At 38.7% G+C, this 24005-nt stretch overlaps 1 protein-coding gene across 5 annotated transcripts in view; it reads left to right on the forward strand.

Annotated features, from left to right (window-relative positions):
• Positions 1–24005, forward strand: part of RFX3 (regulatory factor X3) — a 282845-nt gene that overhangs the window by 34267 nt on the left and 224573 nt on the right. For 3 of the 5 annotated variants that reach the window (XM_054727240.1, XM_054727239.1, XM_028150529.2), the window contains 3 exons: positions 3465–3532; positions 16048–16106; positions 21304–21377. In XM_054727240.1, the coding sequence (XP_054583215.1) occupies positions 21344–21377 (34 nt within the window). In that variant the 5' untranslated portion in view covers positions 3465–3532; positions 16048–16106; positions 21304–21343. The remainder of the gene's footprint in view (positions 1–3464; positions 3533–16047; positions 16107–21303; positions 21378–24005) is intronic. The other 2 variants (XM_054727241.1, XM_054727242.1) reach the window with 2 other exon arrangements.

Genomic DNA, 24005 nt, shown 5'->3' on the forward strand with positions numbered 1-24005 from the left:
GGGCCGCACGCCTGCTGCCCGGGCAGGGCTGAGGGGACTGGGCGCCATCATCTTGTGGCTGTGGGCGCCACCATCTTTGAGGGCGGGGCAGTCAATTAGCATATTCCCTCCTTATTGGCTGTGGGCACTGCCATCTTTTGAGGGTGTGATGGTCAATTTGCATATTCCCTCTATCAGACAGGATTTACATAACTAGCCAGTGGGATTGTAAGTAACAAAAGGGTATGGAAGAGTTTAATATAGATTAAATGCTTGGTACTGTGCTAGGACCTTCAGTGAGAGGTATTATCAATGCTACTTCTACTACTGCTACTATTACATCTTTATTTGATAGATTGCAGTTATAATAAAGATTGGAGCTGGGTAGCCTTCATTGTAAATAGGCCTATTCCTATCACTAATGGATATAAAGGACACAAATGGAAACATGATATTTTTTACATACTTAAATGTTGTAAATCAACTAACTGTTAAGATGTGGTTTTTCCTCCTAATTTGACAAGTACAGCTTTAAATGTGATGGATGACCATTTAGTAGTCTCAGGTTTTTCAGTTCTGTTGTAGAATGTAGTGGCAAAGGGAAATGGCCTTCTTTCAGCGCCTCTGTGCCCTGCAGTGTACCTCCCTTTCCTCGTACCCAAGGCTCTTTCTTTGCCATGGCATGTCCACGTGCTCACTCCGCAAGCAATCTTGCCTCATCCCTTATAAGCTGTCTCTTGACTACTCCTAATGCCTCCATCTCCATCTTCCCTAGGATTGATAGTTCAGGGATCTGCATGGGAATTCAGGGTCCTGGGAGTCTGCTGAGGTAGATTGCAGAGGAGTCAGAGAGCATGGCCCTGGGCTGTGCAGACTTTTCACTGTATGAGGATGTACCTGGCCAGTGGGCCAGAGTGGGTTCTCTATAGTGCCAGTCTCTGGGCAATGGCCCCTTTCTCCTAGGTTTCAGGGTGGTGCTGAAATGGATCATCTGATTCATCAGGACTTGTTTCCTATTAGTTGTGAGGTCTGAGAAAATGATGGTGGAAAAGTGAAAGATCACTGGGATCCAGGAGAATGATAAAGCCACCGAGAAAGTTAGGACAATATGTGGGAGCAGATGAGGTGGGACCTGAATGCAAAATAACTGTGTTTTATTCACCATTGTATCCTAATCAACTGATAGCACATTGCCAAGCACATTGCAGTGATGCAATAAATGTTAAAGGGAAAGATGAAGATACTTTGAATAGCTGTGCCAGAGATGTGAGAATATAGGAATCATTGTAGAATATAGGAAGAAATGAGGAAAATAAGTTCTCCTGGGGCCAATGTGGAGCTTTGAGGGAGAGAGCATCTTGTGAATTGGCATGGTAATGTGTCAGCTACCTGAGCGTTTGGACCATGTATATTTAATATTTGTGTGGTACTTAACATAGTTGTGATCCTTAAATGAATAACTTAATAATATATGAGAACAGGCTTTAAGCAATGAATTGGATTTTAAAGTTAAAGTGAAAAGTGACAAAGACAAATTTGTATCATCAGTGAACTGGTGTGGTGTCTAAGGAACTTGTAAGAATTCAAGAAAAGAGATCTTGAGCAATTTTGTTAGTATCAGAATGAGGTAGTGAAGGATGTATTCAGAGAGAAGGTATTACTTGTAACTTGTTTGGAGAGGAGTAGAAGATGCAGATAACTGTATATTAGCTTGAATTTTCTAACTTGATATTCACATAAGTTAAATACAGGGAGCTTAGTTGGAGAAAAGAATTAGAGTTAAAGGAGTAGGTAGAATTTTCATAGAAATAGGTATGTATAATTCATAGTCATTTTGCTCAAAGTTGTTCTGAAGTATTGTTTAGTCATATAGTATATAATAAATGTGTACAATAATAATATCTCATGTCAGAAAATATATATTTCATAATGACAGTAAAGTAACAGGACCATTTGCTAATAGGGTTAAAATTACCAAGTTCTTTTTGAGAATTCTGGTCTGTTAACTAGCAGATTATTGCATTTTTGCTGTATGCAGCAAATACCTGTGATTATTTTAGTGGTCTTTGTCTTGTCTTGTTCAAGCAACCCCAAATATGTGTATTTAGACAGTTGCCTGTTCATATATACTCAGCTGTACCTGTTTGCTTTGTTATTTCTCTAAGTTTAATGGACCAACATAAAAATTTATGGCAACTGTTGCTTAATGTCATCTTTACCTTTAAAGAAAAAAGAAGACAAACAAAACTAAATCGTGCCGAACAGCTATGATGCTGTTTATGGTTGACTAAAGGATCAGATATATTCTACTAAGTTGATTTTTGATATTATGGGCCATATTTAGGGCAACAAAGACTTAACATATATGAACAAATACACTTAAGAACCTGTTTGTATAGCAGTGTTAACTTAAATTTACTTTATGAGCCAATAAAAATCAATTGCTTAAAATAACCTTTTGTTCTCTCCTGAACCAAAGACTTCTTTTAAAAATTTTCATAAAACTGAATAATTATGCATGTCTTATTAGTTTCCTGACCTTTGTGTTCTGCTTATGCATCTTACTTATTTTTAAGAAACAAATCTTATTTATTTTAAAAAGGAATGAGGAAAGGTGTGTCAGCTGCTAATCCATTTTCACTTTTACATCTCTCTGTACAAGAAATTAGCAGGCTGATTCTCAGAATTGTTTGGTCTTTCATCTTTACAACTTAAGTACAGGTATTTTTTCTTTCTAGTTGGTTTGTCTCAGTGGATAGAGTGTCCATTCACAGACTAAAGGGTACTGGGTTTGATTCAAATCCGGTCAAGGGCACATACCTAGGTTGCAGGCTCAATCCCAGGCCCTGGTCAGGGTGCGAATGGGAGGCAACTAATCAATGTGTCTCTCTCATATGGATGTTTCTCTCTCTCTGTCTCTCCCCCTCCCTTCCACTCTCTCTAAAAAAAAAAAAAAAAAAAAAAAAAAAAAACATGGAAAAATATCCTCTGGTGAGGGTTAACAACAACAACAAAAATCAATATTTAAAGGTACAGATTTTTCTAAGATTGTTCTCTGTCCTAACATATTTTTCTTGATTATTAGAATACTATGCTTATTCTTTGAATTCTAATTCTTTCAAAAATGAAAGTTCTCTTTCTTTCCCTGTTAAATCAAAACAATATCATTTTTGGCTAAGGAGGAAGCTTTTAAAAATATAGTCATGTAAAAAAATACCTTAAATATAATTCAGTTGTAGTATCAGATCAATTCCTGGACTTATTGGGGTGATCACTTCATAAGTTATATGAATGTCTAATCTCTATGTTTTTTACCTGAAACTAATGTAATATTGTATGTCACCTAATTGAAAAATAATGAAAAAATAATTGTTATATTACAATTAATATTTATTCATAAACAAAATAATTTAAATAACAGCATCTAGATATTAAATAATTTATTTTTAATATTTACCTAATTCTTCTTGCTTTTAATATTTTAGGCCACTTGATCATTCTGGCATTTTATGGTAGAGAATACATTGAGTTTGGCTCATGGAAAGAATATGAGGTAATTGATCACATGTTCTCTATAAATTTTAAATTATATGTATGCAAAATATAGAGTATTTTAACATGTCAGATAAGATCTTATGTTTGAATTTTTCAATATCATTTTACATATACGATTTTAAGATAGGTTTTCCTTTCCTGATGGTCAGTAGTAGTTAATACTGTGAGGAATTTTCTTTTTCTTTTAGAACTTGTATATGTTTAAGAAAAAAAAAACAGTATTAGAATGTTCTTCACTTTGTTATGTAGTCACAGTTATTTTTGAAAGCTTTGAATAGCTAAGCTTTCTGTGGGGCTGTAGAAACCACAAGAGAACTCCTCCTTCCTACCTGCCTTCCTAACCTGCCCCCAAGTAGGATTAATGGCATGCTGCATTGAAAAGTAGTGGCTAGCACACATAATTTATAGGGAAATAGTAAGAAAGAGCATCGAGGCTCCTGTAATGGGAAATTTCTAGGCACTACTCAGGCTCATTTAATGAGAAAACAAATATAAGACCCTTTGTTAGTTTTTTCCCATGTCTTTGGTACCCACGATGCATGGGTTTGGCAGTCTAAAATGGCAGTCAATTAAGTGTACATGCTACATGCATTTCCACAATTGTTTCACACATTACCAAACATCAAGCCTGTATCAGAGGGAATCCAAATTAAAGATAGTAAAACACAGCAGCTATCCATATGTAATCCAGTCAATGACATGGTAGTATTGGAGATCATTGGATTTTATTTATTTGGTGGAATAATTAGCTAACATAATGCTGATGTCATAATTGTTCTACTCAATAATGGGTTGGTTATGTAGGAAGGTGCTAGAGTTTGGTGTATGAACTTCTGCTTCCATTACAAGAGGCCTTAAGAAAGGTGAAAAGAGGGTGGGGGCAGGGGTGAGGGTGGGCTGGGTTGTGGGAGGGGCAGCACAGGGATAAGCTTTGATTCTGAGTACATGTAAACTGTTCATCTTTAATCTTTGATATTATAAGATTATATTTTCACCCAAATTACTTCTTCACCTTTTCACATAGTTGAAATGAAATTGCCAGTCCTTTTAAGAGGATAAAACATTGCTATTTTAACATTTCTTCAGTCTTCAGTTCCTATGAGAAGATAAATGTATAATCTGTTGGTTAAGAAACTTAACCAAGACTCAAGAAAAATTAACTGGAGCTATCTATATCCTCCATTTCAAAACTGTTTTTTATAGAAGTCCTCCAAAGAGTGCACCAAATATTCCCTTATGTGTGTTCCAAGTTTTTATTCTTTTTTTGATATAAGGTTGTAAGAAAGATAAATTGAATAGTTTTGTATCTTAGACATTTGTAACATAATTTATAACAAAAAATTATGCATTTATATACAGAAGTTATAATTTAATAGTTTTAATAATCTTTATTATGGTATACCTAAAGGGATATAGTATCAACTCTTTCAAATAGTTTTCTAGGAAATCTTGCCACTTCATCATATTTCTCAAACCATTTGAATTGTCTGTATCAAACAGATAAATCTGACATTCTTTTTCCTTATCACTCAGTATTTAGATATGAACCTAATAACTGTGGAAGCTTGTACGGGCCTGGAGGGAAAAAAAAGTTTCCATAGCCTAATTCTCTTAAAATTGCTTACAAATAATGTTTATTAAAAATAGTTTAGAGAAAATTTAAAGTAAAAACCAAAAGATGTGTGGGTAGAATCCTTCTCTTGGGAAAGTAGTGGGAGATGAGCTAACCTTGTATTTTCCTGAGAAGCAATAGAGAACAATTAATTCTATATGTGTCTGTCTGTCCCACTTTTTCTTTTAATATGATTTTTGTACCATTCACTTTGATAGCATTAAAATCCTTTATTATATGTGAAATAAGGTAGTTGACTTGTATAGGGGAGTGATAGGGAAGAAAATATGTTTGTTTTTACATATTATATAGCATATACTTTACATTTATGTAGATAACACCTTACGAAGTTCTTTTGTGTGTGTAGCATCTTATTTAACTTTTCCCAACTGGTCAGTTAGAGGGTAGGGGTTGTCTCCATAATATGGATGGGCAAACCGGAGACCCAGAGAGATTCTAGCATTCGAACCGAGATCTTGTGACTTTTACTCTGGCATTCTTATCCACTATATCAGTAATTATATTCAAATTATTCAATAATTCAAATTTGATTTTCCAATCAAAAAAGTTCTTCAGGAGCTACCTTGGCACTGTTGGTGGCCTGTAGAGCAGATCCCTTTTGGTCTTTTTTCCTTTGAGTAGTATTTCATAAGAAGATAGGATTTCAGAGCTGTTCTGGTTTCATTTTTGCAAAGCCTGTAAATTAGAGTGGCAATCTATGCCTCAGTTTTGTTCTTGCATTCTACTAAAAGTGATGATTAAGGTTGTATACCTTTTCCTTACTGGCACTGTGGAGTTAGAAACAAGGGTTAAGCTTGGCGTTTCTTTTACTTCTTTTCCTCTTCAATTAAGTTAATTTACTGAATTAACATAGTACACAGGATATATAAGATACTAGCTTTTTACCAGGGCCAATGACAATTGGTTTTAAAATAGAGGTATAGTGTCATGTTCAATTATTTTTCCATAGTTCATTCTGAACATAGAGAAGCACTGAAAAGGGCAGCAAAAATGGATATTGACAAGAGTGAGGAAAGATTGAAGCCATGGTAGTTACTTATTTAGTCTGGGGAAAGGAGGAGAAAAAACTTAAAATCTGTTTTCAAATTTGTATTTCTCTTTTTTTGTTACAAACTTTCAGTGAAAATCAAAGTAGCAAAATGACAGGTATGTCAGAGACTTGTTATCGTCTTAAAAGCCCGGCTGAAATGCAATAAGTTTAAATGATAGAAAGCGTAATTTCAATTTGTCATAAAGAATACACCCCCTAAAAAGTCAATGAACTCTGTCTGGAATGGCAGTAGAGATATTTGGGTGGTCAAACCCCATAAAAAGATTCATGACCAAAATGGTTATTCACCTAAATACATGTTTTATCTTTAAAATCTCTACCAAATTTAAAGTTCTTTAACTTTCGTTAACTATAATTGTGTTGCTAATTGCTTGGAAACTTAATGCAATATGCACATGAATATGCTGTTATAACTAAAGAGGATACATGTAATTTATGGATATTCTTTTATTATTTTTCCAGAGATAAACTAAGATAAAAATTGCAAGTGCATTTCAAATTTTGGATTATAGAAAGAACTATAGTGCATTTAATCTAAGAGATACTATAAATTTAATCTTATGTGCACTTAAAAAATACTTGATAGAAATATAAAGGAAGCCATCAGTTGGTCAAGAATGTGAGAATGAATCTCTATCCCAGGGGTCCTCAAACTTTTTAAACAGGGGGCCAGTTCACTGTCCCTCAGACCGTTGGCGGGCCGGACTATAGTTTAAAAAAAACTATGAACAAATTCCTATGCACACTGCACATATCTTATTTTGAAGTAAAAAAACAAAACGGCAAAAACACCCGCATGTGACCCGCGAGCCGTAGTTTGAGGACGCCTGCTCTGTCCTTTATCAAAGTAGTCTAGTGCAAACAGCTTATGGGTTTTTGAGTTAGTCAAACCTGAGCTTGAATCTTGGTTCACCCACTTGTTAATTCAATATCTTTATGTAATATGGAATAATAATTGTTGCCTTGCAGACTTGTAAAAATTAAATAAGGGATATATGTGAAGTACATAATCCAATGCTTGGCACAGAGTAGTGCTAACAAGTGATAGTTCTCTTCATTTCCCCTGTAAGTCTTACAGTTTCTCTAGAAGTTTGGTTCAGGAAACCAGTCGTCAGGGAGGGGATAAATGGGCATATTTTGGAGATAGGGTTCAATATACTTCTTGCATTTACTATTTAATTTCTCAAATTTTACTGTATCCTGCTATAGTCCACAAGAACTTACTGATTTTTTAAATTAAGGAGAAACCAATTTTGGACCTACCTTGAGCAAAAGCTTCATTATCACACCCACTTTTAGGAAGAAAGCCATAGAAAGTTGTAAGTAGGAAACCACATGTAAAATAGAAAATAAGAAACGTCTTCAGATCTTAACTCCTGGAGAAACTCCCTTTTATCAGAAGGAAGTAAATGTTTACTTTAGAGTTCAGTGTGATACATGCATTGTGTCTTTCAATTTAGGGTCCATCAGTTCTCATTTTGTTTTATTTTAATTAACATAATTGTCTTAGATTCCCTTCAAACCACTACTTACCCCACCCCTCCCTCCTACCCCAGTTAACACAAGTCAGCTTACTACTATAGCTATCTTGTATCTCATTTGATAATTTTATAATGATAACCAATATTTATTAAGTGCTACCCATGTGAGAGGCACTGAGCCAAGTACCTTATATATACCGTACTCACTTAACCTTCACATTATCTCTCTGAGGGAAGTAGGTCCTACAGACCCATGATTCCTTATATTCACTTGTGAATTTCAAAAGGCTTTAAAAAATCACCAGTTCCCTAAGTTTGTGGCAAAACTAATTTAGCCTCAAAACAACTCATGGGTTTTTGAGTTAGTCAAACCTGAACACTTTGAACGTTCATTCATTTAGCTACAGGAATGTTAATGTGTATGATTATGGGTTGCTGCTGTAGATCCACTTGGGGTGTAATATATCTGGTAGTACTTTCTAAAATTCAAACATTTCTAAGTTATGTGAGATATCTGGCCCAGGGGCTAGGAATAGGGTGTTGTGAACCTGTTTCATTATTCTGTTTTATATATGAGAAGACCGATGCTAGAGGATGTTCAGTAAATTGCCAAGGTTTGAATGGTATGTTAAGATGTTAAGTAAATTACTCAGGTAATGCATGGTAAAGCCAAATTTAAACTCAGCAGTCTTATTCCGGAGCCCAGACTCTAAAACCGCAACACTGTTTTGCCACCCAGTTGCCAAGGCAAGATTGAGCTTATTTGGCACAATGTTTATGTCTTAAGTTGACACAATTGCTTAGCTTTACTAATAGAGGAAGGTGTATAAGAGAATATAAATCCTCTTATAATTTATATTTGGGTGTGTAATTTTATGCTTTTCTACATATCTTGGATAGGTGTATTTGATCCTAGAAATCCCCTCAATATAATGAGCACAGTCACAAAGGCCTCTTCCTGTCGAGGTAGAAAACTGTCTAGTTTCTCTATTGTCACTCTTCATTATTTTATACTAGAGGCCTAGTGCACGAAATTCATGCATGGAGGGGGTGTCCCTCAGCCCGGCCTGCACCCTCTCCAATCTGGGACCCCTGGGGGGATGTCCGACTGCCAGTTTATGCCCAATCCCGCAGGGACATCCCTCTCACAGTCCAGGACTGCTGGCTCCTAACCGCTTGCCTGCCTGCCTGCCTGCCTGCCTACCTAATTGCCCCTAACTGCTTCTGCCTGCCAGCCTGATCACCCCTTAACTGCTCCCCTGCCAGTCTGATTGACGCCTAACTGCTCACCTGCCGGCCTTATCGCCCCCAACTGCCCTCCCCTGCCATCCCAATTGCCCCCAACTTCCCTCCCCTGCTGGCCATCTTGTGACGGCCATCTTGTGATGGTGTGAGGGCAGCATGCAAGGGCGCGAGGACCACCTAGGCTTTTATTAGTATAGATTATTTGTCTCTCACTAAAGCTAGAATTTGCTTGTTTTGACTTTGTTCAACAAATAATTATTTAATGCCTGCTATGTAGTTGGCTAGAAATACAATAATGAACAAGAAAATTTTGGTTCCTGTCTTAACGGGGACACTCTTGTCATTGTGGATGGGACAGTGCTTGGTGGGATCCCCACATAGCAGCATGTTTAGCAGATGTGGTCCAAAGTGGCTCCCCAATTGTTGTGGCAACCTAAGTGGTCCCCAAAGTTTCCAGAGTCCACAGGTGGGGAACAGGGTAGTGGTATACCTGGATGTTATTCACAGTCAGTCCTGAGGATAGTCGCTGTTCATTTGCCCATCCACTATCCAAGTTGAATAATTAATTGATTTTAAGCATTTCTTTTTCTAGAATCCTGGCTTCATTCAAAGTAAACAGAGCTGAGAGAGCTACCAAATAAGTAACTAAACTGCTCACACTCTGGGTGCAATAACTAAATGGAAAAGCAAGATTAATTGTGGGTACTTTTAACCATGGTTAATTGAAAATTCTCATTATACTTTTTAAATAATGAGCATAAGTTAGGCTGCTAAGTTAACATACCAAGTGATGCTGGAATTTTTTGAGTGATAGAATCAAAGTCTCTAGGACTTTACATATGCAATTTATTTCACAAAGACATATAATATAGCATATTTATGCCAAGTATATTCTGTAGCACACAAACATTTCTGCTTTACTTTTATTTTTTGAAGTGACATTTTTAAAGAAATCATAAATTCAAATGATTTGTGGATAGAAACTATGATTTTGAATTTATCATTTTTAAGAGGAATAAATATACATTTTCATTTGGTATCCATATCAACTGATTTTTAATTAGCATTTTACATTAAAAGTAATAACACTTGGAAGTTTATAGGACCTCAGGTTTATGACAGTTGACATCATCCTATATAATAAAAGGCTAATATACAAATAAACTGAATGGCAGAATGACCGATCGTTATGACGTGCACTGACCACCAGGGGGCAGATGCTCAACCAGAAGCCGGGCTCATGGCTGGTGAGCGTAGCAGCAGTGGAGGGAGCGGGCCTAAACCGGCAGTCAGACACTCCCCGAGGAGTCTTGGACTGTGAGAAGGCACAGGCCGGGCTTAGGGACCCCACGCCCCAGTGCATGAATGTTATTCACCAGGCTTCTAGTTTTAAATAAAATAATTTTATTGTATTATGATCACAAAAATTACTTATGCTCATTGTAAAACATTCTGAAAATTCAGAAAGTTACAAAGAAAGAAGAAAGCAAAAAAATACCATCTTCATTCTGCTTGATGATGACCACATCTGCTCACGAGATTACTGTCACATTTTCTCAGGATCCCTGTCGCAGTGAGTGCATCTGTGCTCACACTGGTGCTCTCGGCTGTGCTTCTGCTCACGTATTTGCTCTCTCTCCTTTACAAATTCAAACCTTATAAAATTGGGTCATAAAATTTGTTTAACTTTGACAATCACATATTGAACATCCTTTCATGGTAATAAATAACCTGATTGACACCTAACTGCTCCCCTGCCGGCCAGATTGCCCCTTATATCTTTTTATTGGCATTATATGAATGTATTAATTTAAGCAATTCTCTAAGTAGACATTTAGGTGGTATCTTGTATTTTGATATTATGATTAATTGTATGTGCATCTTTGTGCAGCTATTTATTTCCTTTATATGAATTCCTAGGAATAGAATCGTTGGCTAGAAGATCTGGGCACATTTTGAATGTTTTTATCAACCAGCAGATTGATTTCTAGAAAGGTCATACCATTCATTGTATGCTCTCTGACACTGGCATGATCAATCTTTGTAATTTTTTTTTTTTTTTTTGGTATTTTTGTCAATCTGATAGTGGAATAAAAATCTCACTTTGATTTGCATTTTTAAGTAATGAATGACTAAAAAAAATAAAAGCATGTTTATCAGCCACTTGTATTTTTTTGTTGACTATCCATTTATATCTTTAACCCATTTTCCTGTTGGGCAGTTTATTTTCCTCCTCCTCCTCCTTTTAAATTTTAAGACCTCTTCATAATATAAGGATGTGAACTTTTATTTATCATTCATAATGCACATATTTTGCCATTTAAAAATATTTGCTGTTTTTTTGTTTTATTTTAGAGATATGTTGGTATCACTTTGTTTTTCTACTTGATATTTCCACATTTTAATATGACCCATTATAATTCATAATGACTCAGTAGATGAATTAAGGATTAGACCTTTAAAAAAATGAAGATACTTCTTAGATGGGAAACCATTTTTGCAGATGAGAAAGGTGATGAATTGCTCACATAATTATATATGTTCGCTGCGATTACAGTTTCAATTGCTGCATATAAAATAGAAATTATGGGAGGGAGATATTTTGCTATAGTTGAAAGACTCCTTACTATAAATGCCAGGCAGTCCTGGCTTTATTTATTTGTTCTTTAACTTAGACAACAAATATTTAAGTATCTATTATGTATTAAAAATTCATAATGGTTTCACTATTTACTGCTGTGTGACCAGGGCAGTTTACTTAACTCATCAGTATTTTGACTCAATTTATTTATTTTTAAAAGAGGGATAATACCTACCTTGTTGAGTTATTATAAGGATTATAGTTTACCTAAAGTATCTAATAGCACCTGACATATAATCAGACAATAAACATTTAGTGTTGGTGTTGTTATTCTTTATAGTAACAGAACATAGTGTACTTTTAGCCTGTTATTATATACTAGAAGCCCAGCACGTGAAAACGCACAGCCGCACCCACCCACGTGGCCTGGCCGTGCTCACAGCCCCACCCACCCGCGCTGGTCTTTGGTTGTTTCGGCGTTAGGGCCACTGGGTTTTTATAATATAGACTAGAGGCCCGGTGCACGAAATTTGTGCACGGGAGAGGGAGGGTCCCCTCAGCCCAGCCTGCACCCTCTCTAATCTAGGACCCCTCGGACATCCCTCTTACAATCCTGGACCGCTGGCTCCTAACCACTCCTGCCTGCCTGCCTGATCGCCCCTAACTCCTTCCCCCCCCCCCCCCCGCCAGCCTGATCACCCCTAACCACCTCTGCCTGCCGGCCTGATCGCCGCTCACTGCCCCCCCTGCTGGCCTGGTCACCCCATGCAACCTGTTCGGTCGTCTGTTCGGTTGTGATGGTCACTTAGGCTTTTATATAGATAGATAATATCATTGCTGTGGTAGTAATTTAGCATATGGGGTAATTGTGGTTATTAAATTTTATTAGTAGAGAAAATAGAGCCTACCTAGGTTGACTATACTTAGGATCTGTTAGATAAATACTTTTTTATTTTTGTACTAGAGGCCCGTTGCATGAAATTCACGCAAGGGAGGGGGTGTGTGTACCTCAGCCCAGCCTGCACCCTCTCCAATCTGGGACCCCTCGAGGGACATCCCTTTCACAATCCAGGACTGCTGGCTCCCAACTGCTCGCCTGCCTGATTGCCCCTAACCGCTTCTGCCTGCCCTCCTGATCACCCCCTAACCATTCCCCTGCCAACCTGATTGACACCTAACTGCTCCCCTGCCGGCCAGATTACCCCTAACTGCCCTCCCCTGCCGGCCTGGTTGCCCCTAACTGTCCTCCCCTGCAGGCCTGGTCGCTCCCAACTGCCCTCCCCTGCTGGCCCAGTAACCCCTAACTGCCCTCCCTTGCCAGCCAGGTAGCCCCTAACTGCCCTCCCCTGCAGGCCTGGTTGCCCCTAACTGCTCTCCCCTGCTGGCCTGGTCAATCCCAACTGCCCTCCCTTGCAGGCCTAGTCCCCCCCAACTGTCCTCCCCTAGAGGCCTGGTCACCCCCAACTGACCTCCCCTGCTGGCCTGATCGCCCACAACTGCCCTCCCCTGCTGACCATCTTGTTGTGGCCATCTTGTATCCACATGGGGGCAGCCATCTATGACCACATGTGGGTGGCCATCTTGTGTGTTGGAGTGGTGGTCAATTTGCATATTACCTCTTTATTATATAAGATAGCAGTTTAGTTTTCAAAGCTTTTTACTTATTTCATATCTTATTTGTTCCATACAGTTTTCCTCTAAGATAAGCAGGGCCTGTATACTTTTCCATTTTACAATTGAGGAACTGAGACTTAGAGAGAATGATTGACTTATCCAAGGTCATATGGCTTGTAAGTGATTAATTAGGTTCATATTTTCCTCCCACCTATATTTAAAATTCTCACTGTTCCTAGATTGACGCTCATTATGGGAAGGCACAGAGAATGGAATCTATATATATAAAAGCCTAAGCAACCATCACAACTGAAACAACCGAACGGATGACTGAACAGGCTGCGTGGGGCGACCAGGCCGGCACGGGGGGCAGTGAGGGGTGCCAAGTCTTCATTTAGCTTTAGCCATTTTATAGTTTTTTGTGTTGCTCCCATTTCAGTCATCTGAACATTGGCCTTAATGTCTTAGTTGTCTATATCAGTGATTTAAAAAAAAAAAAAAGGGGGAAAGAAGGAAGGAGCAAGGGAGGGAGAGAAGGAGGGAAGGAGGGGAGGAGGGAGGAAGGGAGGGAGGAAGGAAGGAAGGAAGGAAGGGAAGGAAGGAAGGAAGGGAAGAAAGAAAGGGAAGGAGGGGATGGGGAGGGGAGGGCAGGGGAGAAGTTTATTTGAGCCAAACAGATAACATATGCTTGGGAGTAAGATCTCAAATGCTTCCTATAGCTGTTATTTTTAACCTTTTTAAAAAATCTTATGGCACAAACTAATTACTAAAACTTTGCAGCACACCAAAAAATATAATTTTTGCTGATCTGACAAAAACATAGGTATAATTTTGATTGATATAAAAAAAGTAGTAATTATCTTTTTTGCTCCAAAGTGACTTTCTAAAAATCAGCTGCCTATCCTATCTAATAAAGAGGGAATATGCTAATTGACCCTCATGCCGTCGCAAAGATGGCGGCACCCACAGCCAATAAGGAGGGAATATGCTAATTGACTGCCCCGCCCTCAAAGATGGTGGTGCCCACAGCCAATAAGGAGGGAATATGCTAATTGACTTCCCCTCTCTCAAAGATGGCGGCACACACAGCCAATAAGGAGGGGATATGCTAATTGACTACCCCACCTTCAAAGATGGTGGTGCCCACAGCCACAAGATGGCAACGCCCAGTCCCCTCAGCCCCGCCGGGGCGGCAGGCGTGTGGCAAGGCTGGGCCTGCCCCAGGTGGGCCCGGCCACTCCGTGCACCTGCCTCTGGAGTCCCCCAGTCCCCTCAGCCCCCCAGCCGCCCAGGGCCGGCCCGAGGCACAGGCAAGCCTTGGATGGTGGCTGCCCAGCCACTAGGGCCACCCGAGGCTCAGGTAACCAGGGCTGGTTGAGGCTTGCACTGCCGGCAGTGGCAGCAGCAGAGGTGTGATGGGGTGTCGCCTTCCCCTGATTGCTGGGTCACCTCCCGCCCCTGAGGGCTCCCGGACTGTGACAGGGGGCAGGCCAGGCTGAGGGACACACACCCCCCCCTCTAGTGCATGAATTTTCATGCACCGGGCCTCTAGTGATCAGATATAATATAATCAGAGATTTCTCAAACTTATCCTATATAATAAAAGTATAATATGCAAATCAACTGGATGGTGGAACAACTGGTCAGCATGGGATGGGGCCGGTGAGTAGGTGGCATCAGGCCAGCCAAGGCATGTGCCAGGGGGCAGAGGGAGGGGATGGCGATTGGGTGGGGGAGTGGCGACCAACGGTGGTAGTGGGACGATCAGGGGGGTAGGGCTGGCTGGCCGTCCCTTGATCAGTCTGCCTGGTTGCCTCCCACAGAGAGAGACTACTGGTGATGGCAGCGTCGGCGGTGGGAGCAGGCCTAAGCCGTCAGTCTGACATCCCCTGAGGGCTCCTGGACTGCAAGAGGGTGCAGGCCGGGCTAACCCTCTCTCCCCCCCACCCCCCGTGCACAAATTTTTGTGCACCGGGCCTCTAGTACTTGTATATAAGGATTTCTGGTACCAAGAATTAGCTAATCAGATGCAACCTTATTATGTGATGTGACCAATAAGATGCAACTGTATTAGATGGCCTATATATTTATGGTTCAAGACAGGGCATTCATACAGGATAGTTATTATTGTATTGATTGTGGTGGTGGTGGTGTTTTTTTGTTTTAAATTTGACAATCTAAGGGAAAAGAGGTCAGTACCCCTGACTAGTTAGGTGTTGCATGTTTCAGAAATCCTTGCAGCATACCAGGTGAAAATTGCTGTTCTGTAGCATTGATGGTGGTTATAGTGAATCACACCTTGGGATATTCATGCCTTGCGAAGACCCTTTCCTTTCAATCTGGATTGGGCCAGTAGCTTATTTTACAAAACAGAATGCCATAGAATTAAACTCTTCCAGGTCTGGATGTAAGCCCTAAGAAGACCAAGTAGCTTTGGCTTTAGTGTTTTGGGGAGACCTGAATCATCATGTAAGAAATCTGGTTACCTTCCCATAGAGACCATTGGGAAAATAGGTCACATGGAGACAGAGGCCCTGAGATTGCGTGGAAGGAGCAACCTAGTTACCCTAGTATTCTAGCTTAGCCCACCTCCCCCCTGCCAACTGAAAGCAATCACGAATGACCATCAGCAGGAGAATCAGAATTGCCTAGGTAAGCCCAGCTTAGCCTGCAGCATTATGAACAAATAAAATGGTTGTTTTCTTGAGCAAGTAAGTTTTGGGATGTTTTGTTACACAACAATAAAAAAAGCAAAAGAAGCATAACAGTGTTCTTGAAAACAAAAGTTTTGCTAAAGGATATTTACTTTGCTTGTCCTCTTTTGACAATTTTGGTCTTTCCATAGCTTGCAAATATCATGCAAGATTGAAGAGAGACAATAGTAATAAATAATTCTTTTCCTTTACAGAAGCTCACCTTACTCTACCACAACTACATGGGTTTGGCTGATACTTGGGTGAATCTGAGGTAAACCAATCTCTCCATACTGATTCTCTTCAGAGAGATCTCAGGCAATAGGGTTGCTTTCTGTGTTCAGGGCTCTGATTCCTCTTCTCCGTTAAATTTCTCACTCCCAGTCTTTTGTGACTCTTCTTCCTGTCAGAGTTGAATTGGATTTGGCCTGGGTCAGCCAAGTAAGACAAAATGGAGTAGTCTTTCTTCCTTACTTGCACTTATTTCTGTTGTCCAGAAAAGACTTGGGCAAGTCTTTTGGGGCTGAGAGTGGATCTAAGACCAGGAGTCACCTTATTTTTTATCATTTACATATTAGTTAGCAGGAAATATATTGAGCCATTGCTCATGCAGTTTATTTTTCCCTCTCACAGATTAGAGTCTCTCCTATTTAACTTTAAATATTGAAATAGTTTTTTTCATGTTTCTACTAGAGATCCAAAAATTTATAAGTATAATTTTTTAAACATTTTTTTGTTAAAATCCTTTTTGTGTTAAAAACTATAAGCTGATAGATTTAAAATTCTCTGTGATTGGCTTTCACATTGGTGGAGTGAGGTGCTCCATTTATTTGCTCTCCCTCTAAAACAACAAAAACATGGACAAAACAATTACAACCAACCATTTCAAAATTCTGGCAGTTAACCAGAGAATGAACTGAAAATCCACGGCCCAAGAGAAAACTACTGAACCATGAGAAGACATTTTAACTTGAGGCGATTTCCATCTTTCCTCTTTCCCCAGCTTAGTGATATAGCAAAAGCTGGCAGCATTACAGACAGTGGAGAGATCTGACCACTTTTGGATATTCATTAAAAACACCAGCTCCGAAGCACAGTTGATATGTTGTCCAAGCTTGCAGCTCCCTGGGAAAACTCTGTTCTCAGAGAGTGGTTGACTATTTGATTGGACTCAGAGCTTCAGCCCAGTTGGGGGAAGAAAAGGCCTACCTTCAGGGCTTTGCTGAAACAACAGCAACTGTTGGTAACATACCCACTGCTTAAGGCTGTGATTTCCGTTGGGGCAAACAAGAGTCTGCCCAGAATTTTAAAAGGAAATCTCAGAAAATTAGCCAATCCTAGGGTATTTTGAAAAGCTCCAACATATTCCTGGGTATCTGAAAAGTTGCACAATGTGCAAAGCTGTGCACATGCCCAGGAAAGACCTGGGGAAGGAGATCTCCACCTATGGCTGAGGTTTTATGTAAGTAGGAAAAGAAGGCTAGGGCTGTCTTATAAACTGCCTGAATTTCAAAGGTGTGACTACTGATAAAAATTTCTTGGGCAAAGCATGGAAGACATACAGGCAAGCATTTAAGGAAATCCTCTAACCAATCATTGGTTGACCACTAAGTTATACTGACATAGTGTGACTCCTAAGAGGCTAGGCTTAAATATAATAAGAACTTAAAAAAAAATTAGTAGAGAGATCAGTGGCCAGCACACTACAGGGAATACAGAATCTACAAAATTAGTTCATAAAAGTGCTAAACAAATAAGCGTTATCAATAAAAACAAAATCAGTGTTAAAAAATCTTGGTGGGGCAGCGTGGAGAATTTGATACTACAGTTGTTAAAATACATTATCTAAAATGTTCAGTTTTCAACAAAAAATTGAGACATGCAAGAAATAGGAAAGTATGCCACATACACAGGAAAGAAAGACACAAACATCAGCCAACAGAATTAATGTCCCATCGGGATCTCAGATCTGGGCTTAATAGACAAAGACTTTAAGTCAGTTTTTATAAATATGTTCAAAGAACTAAATGATACCATGTAAAGAATTGAAGGTATAAGAATGATGTCTTGCTAAAGAGAATATCAATCAACATAGAAATTATTTGAAAAGTACCATGTGAAAATTCTGAAGTTTAAAAGTATAACAACTGAAATGAAAAATTTACTAGCTAGGTGTCCGAGAAAGGAAGGGGCGTTTATCCCAGGCGTCCCTTGAGATAAACTTTAACCGTGCAGGTACTCGGAAATTTAAAGTAGTTACCAGCAAAAAGACTGCTTTGAGTTGGTAGGACCATGGCAGGCAATTTCATCTGACCTTCTATTAGTATATTTAGGACTGCCAGAGGAATTATGCCACACAAATAGTTACAGTTGCAGTTCACACAGCAATTTATTCTCCTTTTATCATTGCAGTGGGCACAAAGCTTATCAGCACACAGCACACTGTTACTCACAAAATTCCTGGTGCCTTGGGTACAGGCTTATCGGGATCCCAAAGTGTGGCTTTCTCGTGGCAGCAGCGGGCACCCATCTCTGGCTGGCAAGTCAGGTCAGGAAACGAAGACTCAGGTGCCGCGTTGCCATCCGAGATCCTTGCGCACAGCGCGGATAGATCCGAGGCCCCACCATTTGTCTCTCTTCTGACACAGAGCGAAGCGGAGTGGGGAAAGGGACTGCGCCCAAACTGAAGGCGAAGATAAACTTCCAGTGATCAGAGCCACCAGTGCAGCTCAGGGATCAAAGCGATCAGCAACAACCAGGCATCCAGCGATCAAGCAATGATCAACTTGAATGGTGTTCGGGGACTCTTTAAATAGCTTGTAATACCCAACGCAGTCTAGGGGGGAGTAGGGAGATTCTGGTAAACAAAATGCATAACAAGATCTCAAGTTTAACATTAGTTCCAATGGGCCTATCAGTAAACAAACTTGTAAACACTCGGTTTCACTCTGGAGAGGGGGAGAGTTTTTGTCATTACACATATGGTTATAATGGCAAGTCATTCTGAGTCAGTAATTGAAGTTCAAATCCTTATCAATAGAATACCCAAGCTTCAGGGCAGTCGGGAATGTGCCCTTAATATCACACTTCAAGGAAAGTTAACTAAAACATTGTAAAACCTTTTAAACATTTTTTGGCATTTTTAAACATTTCTGTATTTTATTACAACACTAGGCTTAACAGATAGGAGTTGACAAATGAAATAATTTGTCAATTTGAAGATAATTCGCTAGAGATTATCCATTGTGAGGAATAGTAAGAAAATAAAAACAGAGCTTAACAAGATCTGTGGGATGTCATCAAGTGTGCCAACATATCCATAATGGAATTCCCAAAAGAAATAATGGCAGAAAACTTAATTTAAAATATTAATATACACATTAAATAACTCAGTGTACTTTAAGTTAAATAATGCTATCCACACTTAGACACATCATAGTCAAATTCACAAAATGAAAGAAATTTTAAAAGCAGAAAGAAAAAAACAACATATAAAAGGGATCCCCAATAAGATCAATAGCTGACTTATCAGAAACCATGCAGGCTAGAAGACATTTTCAGAGTATTAAAAGAAAAAGACTGTCAACCAGGAATTCTGTATTTTGCTAAACTTCAAAGATGAAGGTGAAATTAAGACATCCTCTGTAATAAAGATGAAATATGCAAATGATCATTATGCCATGAAGTGTAACAACCGCGTAACGACCGGATCATGGATCAGCAGGAGGGTGGGCAGCGAGCTACAAGCGGGTGGTGGAGAGCTATAGGAGGGGCTAGGGCAGCAAGCTATGAGGGGGGAGCGGGGGGAGCTACAGGAGGGTGAAGCAGTGGGTGGAGAGCTACTGGAGGGTAGCAGCGAGCTACTGTCAAGCTACTGGCGCACAGATTCATGCACAGGGCTACTGGTTTACAAATAAATGAAAATCAAGAGAATTTGTTGCTTCCAGACTGAACCTACAAGAAATATTAACTAACTACATGAGTAATACGAAAGATACACATAAAAATACATGGACATACATTTTTTTTCTTTGTAACTTTTTCTGTCCTGTTTTAAAAGACAACTGCATGAAGCAGTAATAATAAATCTTTGTTGATGGGCTTATCTACGCTAATAAAAGAGAAATGTGCAAATTGACCATACCTCCGAGATGCCCACCAGCCAATCAGGAGTGAGTATGCAAATTAACCCAACAAAGATGGTGGGTTAATTTGCATATGTAGGCATGGAGTGAAAACTGAAGAGGCTTGGCTTCTCTGCTGGGGCCGGAGCAGAGAAGCCTCGAGGCTTGGCTTCTCTACTGTGGCCCGAGTGGAGAAGCCAATCCTCACTGCGGCCGGAGCGGAGAAGCCTAGCCTCAAGGCTTGGGTTCTCCACTGCGGCTGGAGCGAAGGCCTGGGTCCCAGGTGCCGGAGGAAAACCGGTGCCAGCAGCCAGGGGATGGGAGGCCTATTGCACAAATCTTCATGCAACAGGCCTCTAGTGACATATAAAGATATAGTTTGACAATAATAATAAATAGAAAGGTAAGGGAATGGAGGTATATTACAGGAAAATTTTTTTATGTATTATTGGAATTAATTCAAACTAGTATGTTTTAGGTTAAAATGCTAATTGTAAATTCAAGGGCATCCACTTAAGAAAATAACACAAAAAATTAGTGAAAGAAACAAGGAATAAAAAAGGTACATTAGAAAATATCTAACACAAAAAAGGGCAGGAATTAAGGGATATATGATATTAGAGAGCTGAAATATTCTCTTATAGAGGTTATAATGTGTAATTTTCACATTAAATCATGTATTTATATAATTTTTACCAGTAGAACATTTTGATTCATGGAGCCTCTTAAGGACTTAATTTTATGATACTACTAGACACTTCTCAATAGATTTTTAAAATATGGTATAAGAAAAATGCACCAAAGTCAAGTCAGTGTAAAAAGATTTTATTAACCCTAGTTCTTAAATTGTGGCTTTGTTTCCCTGGAGATGAAACAGTAGTATACAGAAATGGGAGATTCCTTTGATTTTGTTCCTGATATTTGAGTATGGAAAATTTAGTTATTTTCTTCCTCTAAATGTGGAGGGAGAAAGATGAACAAAGGACTTTGGAGGATAGAGGAGATAATGGGAAAAAAGGGATCTTGAGATAAATGCACATAAAAAAGGGCTGTTGAAAAGAGAAATGTCCTGGGCAGAATATTTCAGAAGTCTTGAGAAGTATTTTTTTTTTATCTGCCTTTTCATATATTATTGGTTCTGTTTTCCAAAGGTGTCCAGCCCAGTGGAGATGTGATCTCATATGCCTCTAGAAACTTAAACCCATGTTTAGCTTTCTGGTATGAAGAAGGTTTACTTATATCAAACAATATATGTAATTTCCTTATTATAGAAAAAGTGTTTTAAATGAATTTTCTTACAAATGAGTCAAACTATCATTTAAAAATGACTTCTCAATCTGTTTTCAGTCCCAGCACAGTTGAAGAATAAAGCATAGTTGCATCAGTAATGATGACTCACTCAACTGGGAGCATCTCTCTGGGTGAGAATAAGTAAGATTTTAAAAGACTTCTGAACAGTTCTGATATGGTATACCTCCTTTTCATTATAAATTACAAATTTAAACCATAGATTGAAACCATTACAGAAATTGGTATTAAGAGATGACAAAGATTAAATTTAATCTACTCATGAGAAAACTTTTTTCTTCAGTGATTTTAAACCTCTCAAATACTTCTATTAACCTTACCAGAGTTTTCAAGACATTTTTATTCTTATTATTTTTTAAAACCTTATTAACTGTGTGCAGTACAATAGAGTTAACTGTATGCACACAGAACCCTAGAACTTTTTCATCTTACAAACTGAAACCCTCTTCCCTTTGAAGAATAACTCCCTTTTCCCCTTCCCCTCAGCCTCTGGTAATCATTATTCTACTTTCTAAGAGTTTGGCTACTTTAGATGTTCTATGTAAGTGGAGTCATGCAGTGTGAGTGTTTTTGTGACTGTCTTATTTTACTTAGCATAATGTCTTCAAGGTTTATCCATGTTGTAGCATATGACAGATTCCCTTCTTTTTTTTCTTTAGGCTGAGTTCTGTTCAATTGTATTTGTATACTACATTTTCTTTATTCATCCACCGATGGGCATTTAGGTTGCTTTCACCTCTTGGCTATTGTAAATAATGCCGCATTGATCATGGGTGTACAAATATCTCTTAGAAATCTTGCTTTTAATTCTTCTGGGATGTACTAGTACCGTGGTCGGCAAACTGCGGCTCGCAAGCCACATGTGGCTCTTTGGCCCCTTGAGTGTGGCTCTTCCACAGAATACCACGGCCTGGGTGAGTATATTTTGAAGAAGTGGCGAGAAATTTCAATCGTTGTACTGTTGATATTTGGCTCTGTTGACTAATGAGTTTGCCGACCACTGTACTAGTATATCCAGAAATGGGATTGCTAGATTGTGTAGCAATTCTGTTTTTAATTTTTTTAGGAACTTCCATACTATTTTTTATAATAGCTGCATCATTTTACATTCCTACCAACAGCATACAAGGGTTCTAATTTCTCTAGAGCCTCATCAACACTTGTTACTTTGTTTTTTAAGAAATAAAATTTTTTTATACTGGCCATCCTAATCATTCTTGGGTTTTTAACTTACTGCTAACATGTAAGGCCTTTATTTTGTTTACTTATTTTTCACTTTCTTAAGAAACAAATAGTTATTTTAGGAGATTTCCTGTAATTATTGCAAATCTTCACACTGTTCCCTGACATCAAACACTAGAACACCATTTGGGGCCAATGTTTTTGTTTTGTTTTTTAAGGGTAAACTTGCCTTAATAGCATCATCATAATGCTGATTGCTATCTCTGGGCTGGATTATCTGCTCTGGTTTCCAAGCAGTCCATAAATGTCACATTGAGTGTATTACTTCAGTGTATACCTAATGTTCTTCAACTCTCTCTGAACATGGTTGTTTCCATGCAGCATCTGCTTGTGAACCTTGCTGCCAGCCAATCTCCACAGATGTCTTACTATGTGGGGTTGTGCTGCCAAAGACTATGCTTCAATGCTGGTAGACCAGCTACCTTCCAGTGCCCTATATTTGATGATCCTGTCTACCATTTAATAGTATGTACAGTTTATAGATGATGTTTATGATTATGTTCAAGACAACAGATACAATGCTTATAATCCATTTAGTTCTCACAGCTATATATATTTCAGCATTTTCTGTTTTGCATATGCTTAGATTGAATTAGGACCTTAGCGTTGCTTCTAACCTCTCTGACTCTTTTAAAGACTATACTGTAACATCGTAAGGTTGAAAAAAAAAGAAACACTTTGAATCTGCACTAAAGTTTTGACTCTGCCACTTGTTGATTTACCTTTTGATGTGTCTTATCCTCTCTGAGGCAGAAATCTCATCTGTAAATGGAATATAATGATAATTACCTTTTATTTTTATGGCTTCATTAATATTGTGAGCTTGTGTTTTTTAGGAAGCCTTTTAACCAAGGAGCCTATCACATTAGAATTTCCTTCCTTCAAATAGTGAAGGTGAAGGGCATTTCAAACTCGGTGGTACTTTTTTAAATCCTCACTCTAGGATATGTTTTCATTGATTTTTAGAGAGAGAGGAAGTGAAGGAGGGAAGAAGGGAGGCAGTGTTTTGTAGTAACTTGCCTTTATCAAATCTATTCAAGCTTTTGATTTAGTTTTTAAAGATACCCTTTATTTTTGTTTTCATGGTTTATCTAATGTTTAGTCATTTAGCTAATTTTAATAACAGTAGATCTTCCCTAATGGAGTTTTGGAATAAATACTACTGGTTTGGGGAGAACATATAGCTCAGCATTTGGGAGTGGAACTGTGAGGGTCTCACTATAGCCCACAGACTGAGTTTTCTTCCTGTCATGGGCATCTGTTGGGATGGTTGGAGAGGAAATGGCAAGTGGGGGTCTATGATTTGGGTAAGTGAAGGCTGGTCAAGATTGCTTCTCAGATGTGTGTGTGTGTGTGTGTGTGTGTGTGTGTGTGTGTGTGTATGTGTGTGTATATATTTTTTTTTAATAAGTTTATAGATTTCTCTGATCCATTTATTTTTATAGCCCATAAGTCAATGCATGTTTTAGACTTTTGTTGGTCTGTAAGTAGTCTTCTTG

The sequence above is a fragment of the Eptesicus fuscus genome, chromosome 15 (genome assembly GCF_027574615.1).
Source record: "Eptesicus fuscus isolate TK198812 chromosome 15, DD_ASM_mEF_20220401, whole genome shotgun sequence".
Taxonomy (NCBI): domain Eukaryota; kingdom Metazoa; phylum Chordata; class Mammalia; order Chiroptera; family Vespertilionidae; genus Eptesicus; species Eptesicus fuscus.